This window comes from Rhinolophus ferrumequinum, chromosome 24 (genome assembly GCF_004115265.2).
Source record: "Rhinolophus ferrumequinum isolate MPI-CBG mRhiFer1 chromosome 24, mRhiFer1_v1.p, whole genome shotgun sequence".
NCBI classification, from domain to species: Eukaryota; Metazoa; Chordata; class Mammalia; order Chiroptera; family Rhinolophidae; genus Rhinolophus; species Rhinolophus ferrumequinum.
The window spans coordinates 2,389,742-2,413,776 of NC_046307.1; the positions used below are offsets into that span (position 1 = coordinate 2,389,742).

A 24,035-nucleotide genomic window follows, 5' to 3' on the forward strand; every position below is an offset into this window, starting at 1 on the left:
ATTCTCTTACTCATAAACTAGGGAGATATCCTATATTATTTTCTATAAGTATTATTTCACCTTTCACATGTAGATCTAAAATCCACTAAGTTAAGATCTAAAACATCCACAAATATGATGTTTGTATACAAAGTAGGAGTGTCAGGCTTCATTTTTCCCAGTTTGGATACTCATTTGATCCAACACCATTTGTTAAAAGACCATTGTTGCCCTCGACAGTGCCACCTTTGCAATAAATCAAGTGTTCATGCGTTCTGCGCTTTATTCTGTTCTAATGACCCATTTATCAATCCTTGCATCAACCTAATCCTCTTTCATTATTGCGTTCTTATAAGTATTGAATACTTCGATCATCTTCTTCAATTGTTCTTGGCTATTCTCTGCCCATCACATTTCTATATAAACATTAGAATCAACTTGTCAATACCCTCAAAACATTCTGCCGGAGCTGCACTTGAACTGGAGTTTGGAGAAAACTGGTATCTGTACCGTAGTGAGTCTCCTCATCCATAAACAAGGCATACCCCGTCAGTGACAATCTTATGATTTCTGTAAACATGGCTTACAGTTTTCTGGTGTAGGTCTTGAACATATTGTTTTAGACTTATTCCTAGGTATTTGCTGCTTTTTACTCTATTGTAAATGGTCCTAATTTTTAAATTTTAATTTGCTTGTTAGAATACAAAAATTTAATTTTATATATTGATGTGCTATCCAGAAAAATTACTTAATAATTCTAATGATTTATTTGTAGATTCTTTTGAATTTCCTATCTACACAAGTCTATCATCTTCAAATGACAGCTTGATTTTTTCTTTTCTGATTCTTATATTTTTATTTTTTTCCTTGTCTTATTTCACTGGCTGGGACCTCCACTACAATGTTGAAGAGAAGTAGTGATAACAGGCATTCTGGACCTATTCTCAGCCTAGAGGAAACACTTTCAACATTTCACCATTACATATGATGTTGGTTATAGCTTTTTTTGGGGGGAATATCTATTAGCATATTAAGAAAGTTCTTCTAGTCCTGATCATAAATACATTTTTGTCAGATACTTTTTCGGGATCAGTTGAGAAGATCATATAAATTTTTCTTGTTTGTTCTGTTAATGTGATGAATTACAATGATTGATTTTCAAATGTTAACCCAACCTTGCATTTCCAGAATAAATTAAAATTTATTGTGATATAGCACTTTTTTGTTGATATAGCACTGGATTTGATCTGCTAATATTTTGTTTGAGATTTTGTGTCTGTATTCATGAGAGAGATTGGCCTATAATTTTGTTTTTAAAATGTCTTAGATTTTGGTTTCAATATTAGCAGGTCTCATAAAATTAGTTGGAAAAAGTTTCCTTGTTTTCTTTGCAGGAATTTGCATATGATTGGTATTATTCTTCCTCAAAAATTAGGAAAAATTCTTGGGTAAAGCAGTCAAGTTCAAGAGTTTACTTTGAAGAAAGGCTTTTAATTACAAATTCAATATCTTTAATTGATATGAGATTTTCTATTTTTTCTCAGATTTTGTTTTGTCAAGGAATTTGTACCTTTCATCTAAATTGACAAATGTATTGACACAAAACTGTTCAAAATAACTTCTCATTATCTTATCTTTTTAAAGTAAAATTTGTAATGATGTCCCTTTTACATTCGTGATTTTAGTCAATTTGTATTTTCTTTCTTTCTTTTTAAAAATTAGTATTGCTAGAGGTTTTTAAGTTTTAATCCATGTTTTTCAAAGAAGCAAATTTTGGTTTATTTATTTTCTCTACGGCACTCTTATTTTTCATTTAACTCTTACCTTCATAATTTCTTTCCTTCTGTTTTTGTTTAGTGTAGTTTGCTGTTCTGTTTCAAATTTCTTGATATAGATGTTTCTACGATTGATTTTTTAGCCTTTTTCCCAAAGGATCTTAAGACTATAAACACCGGTCTAGTCATTGTGCTAGCTACATCCACAAGTTTTGATATGTCATATTGTCATTATCATTCAGTTTAAAAATATATTCTAATTTCTACTGTTATTTATTCTTTGAACCATGGATTATTTATGAGTATATTGTTTAATTTCCAGATATTCATAATTATTCAAGTTATCTTTCTTTTCCAGTATGGTCAGGGAACATAGTCTGTGTGATTTTGATCTTTCATGTTTTATTGACATTTCCTTATGGCCCAGCCTAGTCTGTTTGGGTCTATTTTCATGTGTACTTGTAAAGATTGTGTATTCTCAAGTTGTTTGGTGTACTGTCCTATATATATCAATTAGGTCCTGTTGTTTAATTCAAATCCTTATCCTTACTGATTTTATTATCTGTTATTCTTTCCATTACTAAGAAAAATACATTAAAATCTTCAACTATGATTTTAGACTTGTCAGTTTCTTCTTTTAGATCTGTCAGTTTTACTTAGTTTGAATTTTTAAGTAAAATCTTTAAACTTCTAATGATTGAAAACTTATTCAAATTCGTTTTTTAAAACCTGGGGGCAGCAAACATCTCTGAAATCCAGCCTCAAGTCCTATCTGGTCTCTGGACTGCCAGCCCCAGACTGCCCATTTCACCACCTGTTCTTCTGATCTCCACTGTTTCCCTGATGGATGTGGTTTCCTGAGGGAAATGGCAGAGGCCCTGGTGGTTTTGGGGAACCCAGGTCACTGGTGCTGACCCCTGCCCTTACCCGGCCAAGGCGGCCACAGCCCCCCTGGCCCGGGCCAAGGCTTCCAGGACCTGTATAGAGCTGGTGGCTCATGCCCAGCCCCCTCCTCTCAGAGCCCCCACAGGAGTGAGGCTCACCTTGCATGCCTGAGGGCCCAAAGTCCTGCCGTGTGAGGAAGATGGCATGATCGTGGTATTCATCATGGCTTGTGTCCGGCTTCTGCTGGAGGTAGGCCCAGCGGCAGACATTCTCCAGGCTCTGAGAGGGGTTCCCAATCTCAATAAGGCTCATGGACTGCAGGAGCAGAAGAGACGGAAGAGGGGTTAGCGTCTAGTGACCAGCTGGGGCTGAGCAGGCTGTAGTGTTGACAGACTCCATCCTCTGGGGACCTAGTCCAGGTGGCATGAAGGCCCCTGACCAGTCCCTCTCAGGATCTGCCTCCCACCTGGCTCCATTCTTGGTTCCCTGGTCACACACACCTGGGTGAGTTTCCACGTAAAGCCACTGCATAGTTTTCAAGTGAGATGTGGAAGCAAACTCTAAGGTCATCTAAGGCCTCAAATAGTCCATTCAGCCCACGCCATTTCCAGGGCTCCCGCTATTTATCAGGCACCTGTTCTGTAAAGACCCTGGACAGGAGGCAAAGGCCATGTGGGCCTCACCCGAAGAGCTCGCAGTTCGGGCAGGGTCCAGGGCAGGGGAGAAAGAAACCCCAATGTGGTGTGCGAGCCCAGAGAAGCAGAAAGAACACTATGTTTTCACCCTGTTTGAAGACATTTACAGAAAACAGCACAATAGAGGGGAAAACTCCAGCAAAGGAGCCGCATGAACAACAGGGCATAGAGCTGATTCCCTCAGGAGCCCTGGGGAGGAGCAGGCATGCACTAGTCTGTATGGTGACATATACCAACAGCCACGGCTGTGCCATTGGCATTCAGGAGGGAAACTGAGGCTGGAGAAAGACAAGTAACTTCCCCCAGATCACACAGCTAGAAAGCAGAGTTGAGATCTGAACCCAGGAAGTGTGAAACCAAAGTCTATATTCAATCTCCTGCCCTAAACTGCCTCCCCAAATAAAACATGCACTAAAGCACCTCAAAAGGAAAGCTCCTTCAAGTGGCATGCGTCCCTTTTTCTCTCAAGCCTCGCACGCAGCGTTTTGGTTTCTGCTTTCACCATATACTCTCATCACCAACGCAGTTCTCTCCAAGAAAAGAATCCTGGGCATGATCTTTTCCCCTTTAAAGGTACATCTGTCCATAAAGTAGAGCTATGCATCCCTTGGTGGATGTGTGAAGGTGTTCTGTTTCTTTTCTCTCATAAACATATCCATCAAGCATAGCCACACATCTCTCCTCGTGTGGATAAGCAGCAAGAGTAGATCTAAGGTATTGTTAGTAAGCCAGGGTGTTCCACAAAGCGGAAGAACAACTTAAGGCCAGGGAGGACTGGCCATTGCCAGGACTCTCATGCATTATCCAAGTCAGTGACCGCATGGTGGCAGACCAGTTCCCAAGTCCCAAGCACACAGCCAACTGCTCCTGGGAGATGAGATTAATTATTATAAAAAGATACATTGAGTCCTAATGAAATAAGTCATAGTCCAGAGTGAGAGGTCTGGTGACCAGGACCTGTTGGACATTGGCTCAGAGGTGGACAACCCAGAGGTAGCCGGAGGGGGAGGGAGGGACTCTTCCTGCCTCCCTGGTGTCTGAAGGGATCATGTGACCAGCTCTGGCCTATAAGCTATGAACCAAAGTGATATGTGTCTCTTCCTGGTCAGAGCATTTAGTTGCCCCCATGAGACCCTCTAGAAATTTCTCCCTCTGGCATGTAAACCAGCAATGTCGATGTGGTGGCTGCTCTGTCACCCAGGCCTTGAGTGACAATGAGACTAGAGTCCTCTGTCAGCTCACACTGAACATATAGCTTGCACAGGAAGTGAATCTTCCTTGTGAGCTGCTGAGACTGGGAGCTTGCTTGTTTCTGCGGCATAACCTCACCCACCCTTGCTGATACGGGAGGGGCTGAGGAAGGGAACTGCATCTGTATCACATCCAAACCAGACCCCTGCAGGTCAGCTCCTGTCCCGGCCACGTGGTAGTTACCTCCAGAAAACATTGAGAGGTCACAGCACTAAAGGAGGGATCAAGTGAAAGGATCTGTTTTCTAGGGAGTGGACTTTAGATGGAATGAGAAGGAAGAGACTCTCATGGGTGGATTAGATTTAGTGCTCGAGTTTGGGGCCTTGTGGTTGCACCCCACCAAACTTAAGATTGCCAGCCCAAGTCCAAATCAGAGGCTCATCACAAAGGCTGCTAATGACCCCTTCATTTGGCTGGCCACAGAGTCCCCATGGGGGCCACTCTGCCTGTTCCACAGGCCTGTTATACAGCTCAGCAGCCTTGCTAGGTCCCTTCCAGAAAAGGGAGCCATGTCCCCCAGCCTAAATGTCAGAATATGCTCCATGGTGGCCCTGCCTGCCCTAAGTTCCATGTGTTTGGACAGTTGTAGTCTGGTCGCCTCCAGTGCCCTGGTGGGCTACAGTGACTTCTACCTTTGCTCTTTTGACAGCAGTAGCCCAGTCCACCTTTGTTAAATATCTCCTCTGTTAATCTGGGTCTGACTACAGGCTCAGGGGTGAGAGGACTCAGGACTGGCCATCCCAGCTCTGCATCTTCCTGGCACCATGATGGTTCAGGGAACACCAACCAGAGTGGGCCAAGGAGTTGGAAAGGTGTGAGACAGTGAGCCTGCAGCTGCTGCCCCCTCCTACCATGGGAAGAGCCCCAACAGAGGAGAAGCCAGCACAGAACAGAGCAGAGCCCTGAGCTGGAGAGACAGTGACTCTCATGTCCTCACACGACTGCCTGGTTCACCCAGGCCTGAGGCCAGCCTACCAACGGGTCTGTTTATTATCCATTGCTACATAACAAGTTGTTCCAAAACTTTACAGTCTAAAAACACCCTAAACGTTTATTATTTTGTGGTTTCTGTGGGCCAAGAATCTGAAAGCCACTGAGATTAGTACCTCTGGCTCTAGGCCTGTCATGAGATTGCAGGCCAGCTGAAGACAGAGGCTGTGGCCTCATCTGCAGGCCCCCTAGGGAGGGCCAGCGCCCACACAAACTCAGGCAGCTGCCAGCAGGACTCAGTTCTTCATGGGCTGCTGGACTGAGGGTTCCCTGTCACACCACTTGGGCCTTTCCACACAGCAGCTCGCTTCCCCAGGACAAGTGATCCGGGAGACAGAAGAGGTCACACATCCAAGATAGAAGCTACAGTTAGTTTGTAACTGAATCTGGGTCTGGCCCACAATTAAGGGGAGTGAACATGAATACCAGGAGGCAGGGTAACCCGGGACCACCTTAGGAGGCTGTCCGCTGCTTATATGCATCTCATTTATGTGCGTCAGGAAATTCTTCCTTGTGTCAGTTGATTTGAGTTGTGTTATTGTCACTTGCAGCTGAGAGAGTCCAGAACTTCCTGCATTTACTCCTTTGAGGGAGGACCAGGGGAAGCCCAGTCAAGGGCACTGGCTGGCAGACAAAAGCTGGTGGCAGCCCTCCAGGGTCCAGCTGGTATATCCCACACCAGTGGGAGAAGAGCTGTGGCCATGTCTTTGAAGAGAAGTCAAGAGTCAAACCAGAAAGACACACCCATGTTAGGGACATGGGTGAGGGATGGAGCCAAAGGTGGGAGCCAGGCTGAAATGGGGAGAAGGAGCAGGCTGGAGACAGAGAGAGGCCTGAGCACTCAGTGGGTGGGCTTGTGAAAAGTGCTGGGAGGATGTCGCAAACCCAAATGCCTACCAGGCCAAGGCAGGTGGTGTAAATCCGTGAGGCAGGTTGATTGTAAGAAAAATAAGTCTTCCTTTGATATTGCCTATTTAGAAGGAGTGAGGATCCAGAGCAGTATGTTCTATTATGATCAGGAAAGTGGGGGCAATCAGGAGTGGCGAGGACTGAAGCAAACCAAAGAGTCCATGCACAGCTGAAGGGACAATGAGAGCGCCCCCTACTGCTGGCACGCAAGAACAGAGGCTGGAGTTGCTAGACTGGATTTCTTAGGCCAATTTTAAAAGCTAGATTTTACAAAGAAGCCTATTTCATAGTAAATGTTGGCTCAAATTAAAGTAAGTTATATGCACAAAACAAAACACATCCCCCAGACTACCAAACTGAGAGCCCTGGAATAAAGGTCTTCGGGAGGACAGCCCCTTCTTGCATCCTTCCAGACTAGACCAACACTGGCCAGCACCTCCTCCCTTCCAGACGCTGGGATCCCCAGGTTCAGCCCAGGTTCCCAGCCCCTCTCAACAGCCAAAGTGATCTCGCTGCTGTGGCAGGATAATTTATTGCAATATTGATTTGCGTTTTGCTCTGGCCTTGTCTTTCCTTCACCCATTCCAAGAAGGCAGCCTGCCACTTAAACATTTTCCAGCCCAGCAGAGGTTTGTACTGCAGAGTCCAGGGCAGAAGCTGTTTAGGACTCCCTTCTAGTTTTTGGGTTCTGAGGAGACTCCCCAAGGGGAGGGGTAGAGAGAAGGGTGTAGGAGGGGCTGCATTGGGCATGGTGGCCCTGGGGAGGCAGATTTCAGAAATTAATAGTCATGCACTGGGTCCTAGAAGCCTGCACCCTGTACGACAGACAGGGAACACGCCAAGAGGTTGAGGAGGAGGAAGCTGTCAGCATTGGGCATCCAAAATGTGGGAGTTGCTTGTACTTCTTATGTATAACTTTCTGACGTTTCTTGCCCATCTCAGATGAGCACAAGCAAACCAGGGCCTCATCCTTGCTGGGTCTGGAGCATTCAGGAGGGTATGGGGGACCTGGGGTCAGTCGGCAACCTGACATCGACCTTGTGCCTCATGGCAGGTGTAGGGCCCATGTGCATTTCAGAAAGAGGCTTCTGGGTCAGTGAGAAGGGGGACAGTGGCCACTGAGATGGATGGGGGCATGCCTGGTGCAATGTCAGCAGACTCAGGACCCTGGGTAGAAGATGAGAAAGAGAGGTGTTAAGGCTGGCAGGTGGGGTTGAAGGGAGGTTTCTGGCGACGGGGCCTGTGCAAGAGGCATGAGAAGATGACTGAAAACTCCAAGGAAACATGTGGTGTCTGCAGCGCCCAGGGACAGTTGAGGGACAGTCGTTTCGAGCCCAGCTTGCTCGCTGAGGAACAACTCAGCAGTTTTGTTTTGGGGTGCTCTCCCACTTCTCAAGGTATAGCCCATGGAGGGTCAATACAGGTGCTCTGCCCAAGGCTGGCCTGGGCCCCAAGTTAAGCCAGTGAAACAGAGGTTCAAAAGGACAGAAAACTGGCTAAAGCAGGTTTGCCTAGCCTGGCCGCAGCCCCCTTCCCCTCAAACACTCACAACCCCCTGCTTCCTGCACCCCAGGCTCAATCCTTTTTTGACCTACTCGTCCTACTTCCTGAAAGCCACCCCCAGCCTTCCCGCATGCCTCGAAGTCTCCTCACAGACAGAGATGTCCAGGCAGAGACATTGGGGTGGCAAGGCAGGCCCAGGCCCAGGAAGGAGATCTAAGCCACATGGGTCACTCGGTCTCTATCGCGACCTGCCACTCGACCTGCCCACAGCCGACCTCTTCCCTCTCCTTCTTCAGATGGGCCCCCCTCTCAGAGGCACCCCAGGCCCTGCCATTCCATGCCCTTGCTATGAATCACAGCATGTGAGCTGTGGCTCTCCTCCCAGCCAGGAGAGGAGATTTAGCTATTTCTCCTTCAGAGGTGACAGAGAGAGGCTGAGAGAGCGGCGTGTATCAACTAAGAAAGATTCTCACACCCAGCAACCTGTGGCATCTGCGGTCCTCCCAGCCTGAGGGCTGGTCTCCCGGCTACATGGCGTTCACTAGGAAAGCTTCTTTGTAAGACTCTTTGCCTGTTTCCACCTATGCTGGGGTGGGGATCATGCATGAACCCAGAAAGGGGGTGGCCGCAGAACCACCCCACCTCGGATCTCACAGACCACTGGCCCTCCCCCAGAGGGAGCTGGGCCCAGCTGTCCAGAGGGAACTGCTGTGAACGGGCATGTCCGCACCCTGGGCTGGGTGGCCGCTGTGGGGTCGAGTCTGAGCTGATCACTGAGCTCCGGGTTTACATGTATCGTCTAATTTAAACTGTACAACTGCCCTAAGATACAGATGCTGTCATTATGCCGTTTTCTGGATGAGGAACAGAGTCTGAGACAACTGAAATAACTTGCCCCAAGTGCCACCTCTAGAAAAAGATTGAGGTGACCCACCTCCCCTACGTGGAGGGAAGGGAAAGGCTGGGCGGCCCCGAGACGGCCGCTAGGTGGCGCTGCTTCCCAAGAACGGCGGTGCCGGGGCGGCCTCTCTGAGCCCCGCGGGCACTGGGTTGGGGGCGCTTTGGAGGCCAGAGACAGCCTCCGGGTCCTACCCTGAATAAGTCAATTAAGACCTGCCCCAGAAGTTCTGTTGCCATCACCGCTCTCTGACATTTCCAGTGTTTACTCTCAAATGAGCTGAATTATTTATGCTCTTCCCTCCTTCGGCCCTGGAGACAGGAGGAAAACGTACCTGCAGCCTGGAGGCTGGTCTCTCCCAACTGCGCCTGGCCATGGCTCTGCCCACGGATCCCCATGGACCCCTAACCGGCCCAGCAGCTCGCCAGGGCACCGTCTGATGACAGGTGGGGCTCACTTGGGCAGCAGGAGAGCTGTGGGATCAGAGCTTGCTCGTCCATCATCCGCTCCATGTTCTTGGACAAGTTAACTCACTGTCCCCAGCTCCCCATCTGCAAAATGGGCACAACCACAGTGCAGAGCCAGGAGCAAGGGGCTTCTGACTGTACCAGTCAACGCCTGCCTACAAATGTTCCTTGTCCTGTTACTGTCGGCCGGTGCACCCAAAGGGGCTGCCCGAAGCTCTGGGGGTTCATGTCCCAGAGGGTTTGTCTTCTCAAAACCATGGAAGCCTTCTCAACTGTGCTGGCCCCTGAGTGGTCCTGCCTCCAACCACCCTCCCAAACATGCAGGAAACAGGATAGCGTGCATGTAGAGTCTAGGCCTGCAAAAAGGCAGGGCACACTTCTCCATCCCCGCACTGCTGACATTTGGGGACATGTACTTCTCTGTTGTGGGGACTGTCCTGTGCACTGTAGGGTGTTGAGCAGCAACCCAGCCTCTACCTGCTAGATGCCATTAACGTCCCCCTGGGGGGTAGCAAAATTGCCCTCTGTGGGGACCACTGGCATGGGGGACCATTTGAAGGGGGCAAGGAGCCTGGGGCTCACACTCCCAGCCTTTGGGGTAACAGTGTCAGCCTCTTCTTCCCAGAGCAAAGTGGCTCATGATTGGGTCACTTTGGCAGGCTGCTGGCCTCGGGCCTGCATCTTCACTGTCAGGTGGGGGTGATGATGTGACTGCCCCATACAGGTGCTGTGATGGGGAAGTGAGTGGTCATCTAGAGGGTGACAGACACGGCCTGAGCGGATAACTCACATGAGCACCCTCGTTACAGCTGTCATTACTAGTACGTGTGCTTCTTACTGGGAACACTAAAGCTCAGTGATGGTAAATAACTCACTGAAGGGTTAACCTGGCCAGCATTCACACAGTGTCCCCCCGGTGGGGGCAACGTGGGCTCCCTACAGGCTGAAGGTCTACTCCCTGAAGCTCCAGCCTGTGATGAGCTCCAGTCCCTTTATGACAGGACTCTTGGAACCCCAACACAAGTGAGGCCAGACGGCAAGCTCCTTAATTCTCTGCCTGGACTCCATGCCATTAGGGCAGGTTCTAGACATCCTCCCCGAGGCTGGGAGGGCCTTCCCAGAGAAAGCCGAGTGACCAGCATATGTGTTGCAGCACGGCCCTAAGCAGGCTCAGCCACAGCAGGTCTCCAGGGCAGGGTCGAGTCCAGCACTTTCTTGTCCTTCCGGGGAACCCGGCAGGTCTGGCTTAACAGGAGCCAGGATGACCTGGGGCTGGTTACCATGCCTGACCTCCATCAGGTTGGGGGTTGGGACCCACATTCTGGGGAGGCCAGGGGGCTGTCTCTGGGGTGCTCTGAAACCCCTATGCTGCCCCTCACACAGGTAGAGAAGCTGAGCTCCAGAGGTGGCAGGTGATGTCCCAGGACGCAGAGTAAAAGGACGGTAGCATTGAGCTCTTGGACACTACGCCATGGTTCTTGGTGTGCTGAGTCCTCACGCCCAGCACTCTCTTCTCTTCTTCTCTTGCCTTCCACTAAGAGACTCAGAATTTCTCAGATCTTTCCCCTCCATCACTGGAAAAACCCTGCGAGTGTGCCACAATTCGCCTTGACCTGGTCTTTCATGACAAGGTACTTGTTGTTCTTCTCAGATTGTCCCCAAGTCTCTGGTTTCCATTTGCTCTGATTTTCATCATCCTAGGAAATATTTAGAGTGAGAACAGTTCAGTAGCTTTGGTGCCTTCTCAAAAAATCAATCGAAAAGCCAGTTGCTATGCAACCCTCAAGTGCTGCGATGTTTCGTTCCCTGGCCGATGGCATATTGTATAAAATAAGATAATCCCTTTTCTTCTGTTTTTTTCCTTTTTTTTTTTTTAAGAGATGGAGAAAAATTTGTTTTAGGAAAAACTTGAGATAACTCGGAGGCTTCTCATAAGCTGGAAGACAAACAACATGTCACTCACACAAGTGCTACCAATTTTATCCCCACTGGAGCCTGGCGGGGGGAGGGGCCTGGGCTGGGACAGGCGTGGGGGAGCTGGTTTATTTCTATCATGATTTGGAATGAATAACAGGATCTGAACACCTGGGCCACTGCCCCAAGTCTGGGTGTCGGCCTTATAGCCCCCCGAATCCCCTGGAACCTTGGGAGGATGCAGTGAAGGCCCCTCTCTTCACAGGGATCCTGGCTGCAGTCACCTCGGTTTTGCCAAGCTTAAATCCTTCCAGGGATGCGGGCTTCACTTCTTGACAGGAAACATGTACTTCCTTGAGAGCAGCTCATGAGAAATCATCCTTACCGTGAGCCAGACTATCCCCAGACTGCCATCACTGTGCCTCTGGCCCCTCAGATCCCAGCTGGGCAGTCACCTGCCTGGCCACTCCATCCAGGGCTCCCCCCACCACTCTGTGACTTCACAGAGAGCTTGTGCTCCAGTCCTGGAGAGCAGGCAGGTCCCAGGATCGATCTGGACACGTCCTCCTGCTTCCCATGACCTCGTATGTCCCTCAGAGGCCTGAAAACAGGGCCTCGCCTGGGTGCTGCGCAGAGTGGAGTCCATGGCCGGTGGACACAAATTGGTACCATCCACAAGCGGGTAAGTACAGAAATGAGAAATATTTATAGCAATTGGATGGAGTGATTTTATGCCTATGGAATTTAATAATAAAAAGTTGAGGCTAGGATTTTTGCATATCTTGATTTTTGTTATATTTCCCTTTCCTAATAATTCCTTTTAAGTGTATTTTGCAGAAGCATTTGTCAGTGATGGACCTTTGGCACTGAGGCGCTCCATGTGTCCGGCCTGGGCCTCGGCTCTCACAGCTGCTCTCTGTGGGTTGTCATTTTCCTGTGTCATTTTCCATACGGATACGATGGCTCCGTATCGGTGGGGTGGCCTCTCCTTTCCCACAGACATTGCTCTGGAGCTCTGCTGCCCACAACGTGTCCTTTAAGTCAACGCCAGGCACTTGACACTGTTCCCAGAGACACTGGCCAATCAGGTGGGGCCTTCTCTTGGACCCTCCTCACCCAGCCACCTCCTAACTCTACTGTCCCCTGCCTGCACTTCGGCAGCCTGCCCTCCTTAAGGAAATCAAGACTCATACCCTGGACTTCACTTGCCCTTCACAATCCAACAACTGTGCAAAAGAGGACAGAGCATCAGTCTGGCCCTGTAATGTTCTGGAATCACCTGGGACAAAGAAGCCCTGATGGGTGCCAGCCTCTTCCAGGGACCCACCACAGCCTCAAGAGGTCTGACATGGGCCCCGGGATTCCAGGGACAGGCAGGTCAGGAGAAGTAGGCAGAGCATGGGGTGAGCTTTGCTACAGAAGATGGATCAGCCCAGCTGTGTCCCCAGGGCCAGCAGAGGGGCGGGCAACATGTTGACCCACCCCAGCAGGCTGAATAGACTAAGATGGCATGGGGTGGCAATCCCCCACATCTTGGTATGTCTTCTACTCTGACTCCTGCGATGCCCTTAGCAGAGGTCTGAGGCCAGTCTGCTGAGCCCCTGGGTAGGGTGCAATGAGCACTCTCTGGATTTAGTTTTGGAAGCATGCATCCAGCCTGGCTCTCCCTTCTACACTCCTTACCATCGTGGATTCCCAAACCCCTTCCCAGTGGGAAGGCAGGGAGGCAAGGGGGGTGGGGCATTGGTCCCCTTGTACTCTCAGTTCTCACCGTACTGGTCCTAGTGCCCCTGAAGCTACCCCATTGCCCATATGGGCTCCAGTCGTCCGCCTTGCTGGCTGTCGGCTCCAAGCAGCCCCATGGCCTGTGCACAACCCTATGCTGTTCCAAGGGAGAGCAGGCTGCAACCTGACGAAAGGGTCCATGTCCACTCCCTTTACTCCCCACTCTGCCTACGGGTAACTTGATGGGGTACCAACATGGCCCAGGGAAAGCAGAACTCTTTCCCATGAGGCAGGCACATGAGGGGCAGAGGTCAGACCAGCCGTGACCATGAGGGAGGGGTTTGCACACCTGGATGGTACAGCCTCACACTGGCCAATTGGCTCGCCCAGACGTTCCTCAGGGACGCAGGTGGCAGAGTCCCCAGGCCAGCCACAGGAAAGGTAAGACAGTGCCCGCAGGGCAGAAGAACACAGACCCCTCCCTAGCTGCCCCAACCCACCACTGAGGGGAGGTGCCAAGAGAAAGCCGGAATTCCTTTTACGTCCTCCTTCAAATCAGGAATAAAATGCTGGACATGATGGAGCCCTGTGGCATGCCATTGGAGACCCTTCTTCAAATGCTATCGCTCAGTTAACAGGATTACGTGGACTCTACCGTTTTTAAATTATTTTTAAAAATGTAAACTATTCTTTCATAATTAAAATGCACTGTTTTGGTTATAAAAGAAACATGTTTATCATGATAAATTAAGAAAAGCCAGTAAAGTACAAAGAAGAAAATAAAAACCCATGGCCTACTGTTCACATTTGATGTATTCCTTCCAGTTCCTTCTATAAATGTACCTGCATGCAAACCACAGTGCAAATTCGTATCCTTTAAAACAAACAAACAACAGCATAGCTGTAACTATTTCCCAATGCCCTTCAACATACTTTGAAATGGGGCTTACTGGCTGCCTAATATTCTACCACACAGATGTACTATTATTATTCAACGAGACCCTGCTATTGGACAATTTAGGTTGTTTCCAGTTGTTTACACTTAGAAATGAGGCCATGACTGCTGACTTGCTGCTAAAATGTCATCTGCAGCGCTGATAGCTACTTGGGGATAGAGTCATAGAAATGAATGATGGGAAAACATGAAGGACGGGCAGTGACAGATATTCTAGAGATGTGTACACATTTATAATCATTTCAGAGGGTACGGCTTCATTCACCCAAACCAGCAGCAAATCCCTCTTCTTAACACAGTTGATGCTTTAAAAATGGTCAATTGTCTTATTTCTTTGATTATCAGTAAAGTTAAATATTTTTCCCTTTTTTTGGTGGGGAACAGGACTTTATTGGGAAACACTGTGTACTTCCAGGACTTTTTTCCAAGTCAAGTTGTTGTCCTTTCAATCTTAGTTGTGGAGGGCGCAGCTCAGCTCCAGGTCCAGTTGCCGTTGCTAGTTGCCGTTGCTAGTTGCCGTTGCTAGTTGCCGTTGCTAGTTGCAGGGGGCGCAGCCCACCATCCCTTGTGGGAATCGAACCGGCAGCCTTTGGTGTTAGGAGCATGGAGCTCTAACCGCCTGAGCCACTGGGCCGGCCCCAATATTTTTCCCTTTTTTGACCATTTGTATTTTTTCTCCTGTTACCTGTTTATTTACATTGCCAATTCTGTTTTTACTATTATTTATAAGAGTTCTTCATATATTAGGATATCTTTGCCATATTGCAAATGTTTTTCCTGCTTGTGCTTTGCCTTTTAATTGTGTTTTTGGACAGAAAATTGATATTTTAAGTATTCAAATATATCTCTCTTTTATAATTCCTTCTACTTAGGAAGCCCTTGACAACCAATACTTTCTTCTTGATTTCTTTGATTTAAACAGTTGAATGTTTTATTGGCCTATATTTATATGATATATCTAATTTACTGTATATGAATTTTATATTTATTATACGTTTATTTATAAAACTTAACTGTTCTACGTATATTTATTGCATGTTAAGTTATTTATATGAGGAGTGTTTTCAGAGCTTTATATTTTATTCGATTGATCTGTTAATGCTCATGTAAATCCAGTATTATTTTAATTATTTTCACTTTACAAGATATTTGAAGTAAATCCCCTTTAATTTTCTTGGCCTTCAAGGCTTTCCCAGCCATTCTTTATTTTTTTTTAATTAGTTTATTGGGGTGACAATTGTTAGTAAAGTTATGTAGATTTCAGGTGTACAATTCTGTACTACATCATCTATAAATTCCATTGTGTGTTCACCACCCAGAGTCAGTTCTCCTTCCATCACCATATATTTGATCCCCTTTACCCTCATCTACCACCTTCCTTCCCCCTTACCCTCTGGTAACCACTAAACATTGTCTGTGTCTATGAATTTTTGTTTCTCATTTGTTTGTCTTGTTCTTTTGTTGGTTTTGGTTTACATACCATATATCAGTGAAATCATATGGTTCTCTGCTTTTTCTGTCTGACTTATTTCGCTTAGCATTATAATCTCAAGATCCATCCATGTTGTCCCAAATGGTCCTATTTCATCTTTTCTTACCGCCAAATAGTATTCCATTATGTATATATACTACAACTTATTTATCCATTCATCTATCGAAGGACATTTTGGTTGTTTCCATGTCTTGGCCACCATAAATAAAGCTGTAATGAACATTGGAGCACACATGTCTTTATGGATAAATGTTTTCAGATTTTTTGGGTAGATACCCAGGAGAGGGATTGCTGGGTCATACGGTAATTCTATTCTTAATTTTTTGAGGAACCTCCATACTACCTTCCATAGCGGCTGCACCAGTCTGCATTCCCACCAACAGTGTATGAGGGTTCCTTTTTCTCCACAGCCTCTCCAACACTTGTTACTATTTGTCTTGTTGATGATAGCCATTCTGACTGGGGTGAGGTGATATCTCATTGTGGTTTTTATTTGCATTTCTCTTATGATTAGTGATGTTGAGCATTTTTTCATATGTCTATTTGCCATTTGTATGTCCTCCTTGGAGAAATGCCTCTTCAGGTCCTCTGCCCATTTTTCAATTCGGTTTTTTGTTTTTTTGCTGTTGAGTTGCATGAGTTCCTTGTATATTTTGGATATTAGCCCCTTATCAGAGGCACTGTTTGCAGAAAACTTCTCCCATTCAGTTGGTTGCCTCTTTATTTTGTCGATGGTTTCTTTTGCTGTGCAGAAGCTTTTAAGTTTGATATAGTCCCATTCGTTTATTTTAGCTTTTACTTCCCTTGCCTTTGGAGTCAAATTCATAAAATGCTCTTTGAACCAAGGTCCATGAGTTTAGTATCTGTTTTCTTCTATGCAGTTTATTGTTTCAGGTTCCTAGCCATTCTTGACTGTTTCTAGATGAACCTTAGAATCATTTCATCAAATTTCCAATGATTAATCTGGGAAAAATCCACATCTCTATTATATCCAGCCTTACAGTGAGGAACAGCATATGTCTCTTCATATACTTTTATTTTTTCCCTATCTTTAACAATGTGCAATTTTCTTCTTGTGTCTGTCCTGTTAAGATAATTCCAGGTAGTCTATATTTTTTATTATGGTTGTAAAAGGAATTTTTCTCTCCCTATGATCCCTATTACCAGGGAATTGTGGGTACACACAGAAGTTATTGATTTTTGTATAATTATCTTATACTTGGCCATGCCACTCTAAAAGTTTCACAACGGATTCCTTTGGGTTTTCCGGGCACATAATTATCAGAAAACAATTATAATTTTATCTACAAGCTTCCAACATTGGTTTCATGTCATTTGACATTGTCTAGAATTTCCAGAACCTCAGTAAGAAAATTATGTGTCTCTTTCTTGTTGCCAATTTTACTGCGACTGCCTCAAGGGCTGCATTTTCCAAAGCAAGTTCTGTAGGGAGTTGATTATATGAGGAAAAGCGTTCTGTAGAGGAATGGGTTTGAGAAACTGAGCACACAGGTCCATCTCTCGGAAACTTACCGGGCTCTTTTCCATACCGGGCCTTTTTCCTCTGAGAAATTTTGCTGTCAGGAAATACCTGTTTTACTTTGTTTTGCAAGCATTTTTCAGACTTACTTTACCATGGAACCCCTCTATTTTCCTGTGCAAATATCTATAAACATCCTAAGAATTAGCTATGCATAACACTTTTAGAGACATTCGCTTCTTTTTCCACCTTTAAAATAATTTTGGTTGTCATGTTACCATCTGTTACTAGTTTTCAGATTTTTAAAAAACCAAAAGATCCCCTGTCAGCTCCTATGGAGCTGTTCATGCCCCGTGCTCTGCCCGTGCCTTCGGCATCGAGGGCTCCTTCTCACACTCCCTGACTTGGCACGCTTCCCTGTGCACCCCACCCATGGCTTTGTAAACGAGGTTCATCTCTTCTCTCCAGGCTACAGAGCCCCATGCCAGCCTCTCCATGGCTGTCCCCACTGATGGCACTAGGAACTTCAAACTCAATGCATCTCAACCGAACTCATCCCCCACACCCTGCTTCTCCTCCTGTGTTCTCCATCTCATGGTCAGATTACCATCTCTCCAGCTGCCCAAGGCACCGACTCAATGCCTCTCCCACCTTCATCCATTTAGTGCCCACACTCTCCTGATTTGGCCCCTAAAGTTCTCTTTCGTCTGCCCTCTCTCCATCCCCGTGGCCATGGTCCCAGCACAGCCTGCCATTGTCCTCCCTTCAATGGCGCCCACAGCCTCCTAAGTATCACTAAAACCTACCAGCTGTGCACACAGCAGCCCAGGGATCTTCTTGGAAATGAAAATTGGGGTGCACATATCTTTTTGAATTAGTGTTTACATTTTTTTCAGATAAGTACCCAGCAGTGGGATTGCTGGGTCATGTGGTAGTTCTATTCTTAATTTTTTGAGGAACCTCCACACTGTTTTCCATAGCGGCTGCACCAATTTGCAATCCCACTAACCGTGCACGAGGGTTCCCTTTTCTCCACAGCCTCACCATATTATGCTAAATGAAATAAGTCAGACAGAGAAAGACAAATGCTATATGGTTTCACTTATATGTAAAACCTAAAACAAAACAAAAACAGACTTATAGAAACAGAGACCAAAGGGAAGGTTACCAGAAGGGAGGCGGTGGGGGGATGGGTGAAAAGGGGAAGGCGGGTATAGTCAATGATAGTGTGACAAGTTTCCACAGTGACAGATGATTATGAGACAGTGCGGTGATCACATTGTAAGGTATAAAATTGTTGAATCATTATATTTACCTGAAACTAATATAACTAATATAATATTGTATACCCACTATACTTAAATTAAAAATAAATAAATACAAATAACGTTTAAAAACAATGCAAATCAGATCGTGTCATGCTCCTGCTTGAAACTGCCCACGAAAGCAAACCAAACCCTTGGTGGGACATACAGGGCCCTAGAGATCTGTTCCTCTGGCGTCTTCAGTGTCAGCTTCTGCTGTCCCCATCTTTGCATTCCTCTCTGCAGTCAGACTCAGAGGCTGTCTGTCCCTCCAACACATCCTGCACTCTCTGGCCTCCCAGCCTTTGCATCTGAAACATCCCTATGCTGCAACTTACCTCTTCCACTCCCTTCCTGTGGCTGATGTCACTTCCCTAGTCGCTAGCCCTGGCCTCGTAAAGACGGACTGCTTACACCACCTTTCCCCACTGAGTGAGCGCCTGACCCTTCTGTTATAATTGTTTCCTTGTCCATATGTCCGCTCTAGAAACAGGGACCATGTCAGTGGCCCAGCATAACACCTGGCACACAGGAATCCTTTGAAGAATATTTATTAGATGACACTTTGTCATTAGGCAAACAGATGTGATTAATTATTTGAACAGACTTCCTGAGAGTAACCCATCACTATTCCCCGAGGATAAATCCCATTCATCATAGTGGGAATTTCTCCTTATGTGTTATTGAATTAAACTCTTAATGCCTCAAGATTTTTACATCTATTTTTAGAAGAGACACAGGTATATACCTTATCTTGGATACGCTACCTTTGGCAGCTTTGAGTGTAGGAATTGACTATAAAAATAAATTGGGTAGATTTAAAAAAAAATATATATATATATATACACACACACATATATATGTGTGTATATATATATGTATTTGTATATATTCTGAAACAGTTTATATGACATTGTATTATCCTCGCTTAACAATTCCTTGCAAATAATGAGACTGCACTGGCGAAAACATTAGCTAACTCTACTTAGAGGTGATTTTAAGATAACTTTGAAAACAATGAAGAACTTTAGTTTCCTCCATGATTATGGGACTTACGGAGTTTTCTACATTTTTTTTGGAGTCAGCTTTGAAGTATTCCCCAGGAAGCCCTTGACTTTCCAGCATCTCTAGGTCCCTGACCCAGAGGTCCTCATTCTTGCCTCAGGTTTGACTCTCTTCTGCAAATGTTGGACTGTGACCACACAGTCCTGCCTGCCTCAGTTAAGGAAAAAGAACAAGAAGAAGGAATGGCTTTGGGCGGGATGAGTGAGCACAGAGCAGGCCAGGGAACAGTTATAATGAGGAGGCTTTGTTCTGTTGACTGACCAACACTGCAAAGGAGTCAGACGCTTTTTAGGCCAAATAAGCCAAAGTTTTGCCAGCACTACTAAGCAATTAACCATGCACAGTTTCTGGATTTTTCTTTATGGGAACAACCTGGGGGAAACACAACCTGCCACCTGGTGCCCAGGACAATGGGCGGTTCTTCTCCCCTCTCTACTCCCAGGACCAGAAGTTTCCTATTTTCTATCTCCAGTGGTAGAAAGAGATGTGAAAGGGGAATATAACTGGGCCCAAAGCCTGGGTTTGGAAGGGCTGGAAGGACTCAGCCTGGGGAGGATCTGGGGTGCAGGAGAGGGAACATGTTGACAGATACTCCACTGGGGACAGAGGAGAGTCCCATGGGACATTCCAAAGACCCCTGCCTGTGACTGGAGGCTGGAATTGGACCTGCTCCATCCTTCCCTTCCCTGAGTCTGTGTCTACAGTGCACCACCGCGAACCTGGGTAAGGACTGGGGAGCCTTTCGCAGCTCCCCTAGCTGGTCCACTGTAGAGAAAGGTGTGCACATCCCCTCCTCCACTGATCACCAGTGGGCGTCTGAGTGACTGCACGGGGAGAAGGCCCAAGTGGAGATGTCCCAGCAGCGGCCCAGGCCATGTTGCCCTGAGTGCTTTCTCTTCCACTGGGAGAAGCATCCTGGTGTTACATTAGAATATACCCATTTAGTTTGCACTTCCTCTTTTTTTCCTAGATTAACTAGGTCAGCGGTTCACCTTTTCCAAGACGCACTTCTTGGTTGATTCTCTTGTTGCTTTCTATTTTCTAATTTATTTATTTATTATTATTTATTTATTTTCATTTTTTATTTTTATTTTTAGTTTCAGGTGTACAAAGCAACATAAGAGTTAGACATGTAAACCCCTCATAAAGTGATAACTCACCCCCCAAGCTACTGCCCTTCTGACATCTTATATAGCTGTTACAATACCATCGATTATCTTCCCTATCTTGTATGCTACATCCTGTGACAATATATACCTATAAATATATATTGTTGTAGTTGACATTCAATATTATTCTTCTTCAATTCTTCAGGTATGTAGCGCAGTGGTCAGGCATCTGCACAGTCTATGACGTGATCCCCCTGATAAGCCCAGTGCCCATCTGGCACCTTACATGATCTTTACAACATTGTTGATTATATTCCCCACACTGTATTAACTACCAATTTATATTTCTTAATATCTTCACCTTTTTCACCCTGTCCCCAACCCCATTCCCATCTATCACCCTGATAGATCTAGTACCTATCTGGCACCAACCTAGTTATTACAATATCATTGACTATATTCCTTATGGTATACCTTACATCCCCATGACTACTGTATAACAACAAATTTGTTCTTCTCAATCCCTTCCCCTTTCACCCATCCTTAACCCCCCTCCCATCTTGAAGAAGTCCCTCTAAGATTCCTTGTAATACTGGTTTGGTGGTGATGAACTCCTTTAGCTTTTTCTTGCCTGAGAAACTCCTTATCTGTCCTTCAATTCTAAATGACAACCTTGCTGGGTAGAGCAATCTTGGTTGTCTGTCATTGCTTTTCATCATTTAGAATATTTCCTGCCACTCCCTTCTTGCCTGCAAAGTTTCTGTTGAGAAATCAGCTGCCAGTCTTATGGGAACTCCTTTGTAGGCAACTAACTGCTTTTCTCTTGCTGCTTTTAAGCTTCTCTCTTTGTCTTTAACCTTTAGCATTTTAATTATGATGTGTCTTGATGCTGGCCCCTTTGGATTTATCTTGTTTGGGACCCTCTGTGCTTCCTGGGCTTGTATGTCCATTTCCTTCACCAGGTTAGGGAAGTTTTCTGTTATTATTTCTTCAAATAAGTTTTCAATTCTTTGCTCTCTCTCCTCCTTCTGGTACCCCTATAATGCAAATGTTGATATACTTGATATTGTCTCAGAGGCCCCTTAAAGTCTCCTCCATTTTTTGGATTCTTTTTTCTTTTTGCTGTTCTGATTGGGTGTTTCCTGCTACCTTATCTTCTACATCACTGGTTGGATCCTCCGCTTCATCTAATCTACTATTGATTGCCTGTAATATATTTTTGATTTCCATTGTTGTATCCTTTATTTCTGACTCATTCTTTTTTATGGTTTCCATCTCCATTTTTATGCTTCCTGTCTCTCTGTTGAAATTCTCCCTGAGAACATTGAGCATTGTTATAATCAGTGTTTGGAACTCTGCATCTGATAGATTGCTTATCTCCGTTTCGCTTAGTACTTTTTCTGGGGCTTTGTTCTGTTCTTTTGAGACATGCTTATTTGTCTCCTCATTTTAGCTGCCTCCCTGTGATTGTTTCTATGTATTACGTCTTAGTAGAGTGGCCTTACGTAGTAGGTGTGCTGTGGGGTTCAGTGGCACAGTCTTTCTGGTCATCTGAGCCATGCACTCCAGGTGTGTCCCTTGTGTGGGTTGTGTGTGCACTCCTCTTGTAGTTGAACCTTGGTTGATAATAGTACATCAATATGAGGGATTGACCCTTGGGCTCACTGTTGTGAGGACTGGCCTTGACTACAGTGGAAGAGTTGTTGTGCCGGGGCTGATCCTACGGAACAGGATCTGCCTCAGCAAGACTCTGGTGCCTGCCCAATCTGCCCCTTGGGTGTGTCCTACTTGGAGACGTCTGGGTGGAGCTCCCCCTCATTTTGAAGCTGGCCACTGGAGGCGCCAGCCCCAGGAGCACCTTGGAGGGCATCCGCTGTAGGTCAAGTTCAGCCACAGCCCATGCCCCATCCAGGGCCACCCAGCTAGAACCAGAAAGAAATCCACAGATTGATGCTCCCCATGCTGTGCTACAAAGCGCCTTGAGAGGCCAAGTCGCAAACCAAGGTTGGCTGCCACTAGTGCTGGCTTAGGGCTGCTCAGCCAGAGGTACAGGACCTGCACAAGTCACATGCTGCTTGTCTGGGTTCCACGAACCTTTGAGAGACCCTAGGAAAGTCTGCAGCTTCAGCCAAGGCAGGCGGTCTGCACAAAAAAGCCACTGAAAACAGCCTGGGTTTGCCAGAAAGTTGGGCAGGTCCAGGTCTCAAATCTCCAGGGTGAGGTGAACGAATGTCAGAGACTCAGAAATGGCAGCTGCCTGTGTTCGCGCGCTGGGAAGGGGGAGGGCTCAACAAAGAAACAATGGCCTCTGCCAGCTCCCCTGTCCAGGAGAAAGCCGCCTCTCCAGCCCCCATCCCAAGCCAGACAACTCAATTCCCCACCATTTGTCCCTGCTGCCTCTCCAGCCACTGCCCCAGCGCTGGAGCTCAGAGCAAGTGATTCCATTGGTGGGTCAGTCTGTGCGCAGTCCCTTTAAGAGTAACGCCTGTGAGTGCAGCCGCCCTCAGTCTCACTCAGTCACAATCTCCACTGTTTTTCACAACCAAAAATTATGGGGACTTCTCTCCCCGGCACTGGAATCCTGTGCTGGTGGGGCTGGGACCTCTCGCTCCTTTAGGAGGTGGGGGGGGGGGGTGGGCTGCTACAGGCGAAATAACCCTCCCAATCTTTAATGGTCACACACAGGTGTGGGACCAACCCGTTCTGAGTCTCTGCCCTTCCTACCAGTCTGGAGGTGGCTTCTTCTGAAAGCCCTTAGTTGACAGGCTTCAGTTCAGCTTGGTTTTAGGTGATTCTCAATAATGGTTATTTTGTAGATTAGTTGTAATTTTGATGTGGTTGTGAGAGAAGGTAAACACGCATTTACCTACTGCGCCATCTTGGTTGTCCTATTTTCTAACATATTGACTTCTGCTTTTTCTGAACGATTTCCTCAGTTTTGCTTTGGTTTTGGTTTGGGTTGTTGTTGACAGGTGTTCTGACTTACTGAGTTGAATGAAGGGTTACTTTGTTTCCCTTCTCACCTGTTCATCTTGGAAAGCTCTTGCAGACCTGCCTCAAATCTGTAGTGTGCCGGTGTTTCCATTAGTTTTCCAAACAGTCTGCAATTGCAGCTCTAACATTCTTCTTCCTAAGAGCTGTTTCTGTTTTGATTTTCAAAAGAGTTGGATTTTCAGTTTATACATCCCTTTTTCCCCCACTGGTTTTGGGGCACTGATTCAGGGAATATAGCCTGGACAGTTTTGCTGTATAAAATTAACTGAAATTTTCTTTATGACCTAAAGTACTTTTCATAATTTTTAGGTGGTCTGTGATCTCTCAAAAAGAAAGTACATCCTTTTTGTAGGGCAAGGAAATAATTATATAATGACTAATTTAACTTTCTTCAGCTACATCATTTGAAACTTTATGACTTTTAAAATATAATCTGTCAAAGGTCTTGAATAAAGGTATTAAAGCCTACTGCAGTTAGATTTTTGCCAATATCTCCTTGTTCTGATGGTTTGCTTTGGTAGATTTTGTGATCTCTGTGGGTCTATGACTGGTGCCCTCGCTTTGGCTGCTTCTGTCACTTTAGAGTGATATGTTTCCCAGGGCAAGAATAGGTTTAAGGTCCACAGTTCCTGGAAATCATTGTGT

The 24,035-nt window shown here is 46.1% G+C and overlaps 1 protein-coding gene across 2 annotated transcripts in view; it reads right to left on the reverse strand.

Annotated features, from left to right (window-relative positions):
- Positions 1–24,035, reverse strand: part of ADAMTS2 (ADAM metallopeptidase with thrombospondin type 1 motif 2) — a 251,891-nt gene that overhangs the window by 49,728 nt on the left and 178,128 nt on the right. For both annotated transcript variants that reach the window (XM_033096175.1, XM_033096174.1), the window contains exon 6: positions 2,798–2,954. In XM_033096175.1, coding sequence (XP_032952066.1) covers positions 2,798–2,954 — 157 coding nt within the window. The remainder of the gene's footprint in view (positions 1–2,797; positions 2,955–24,035) is intronic.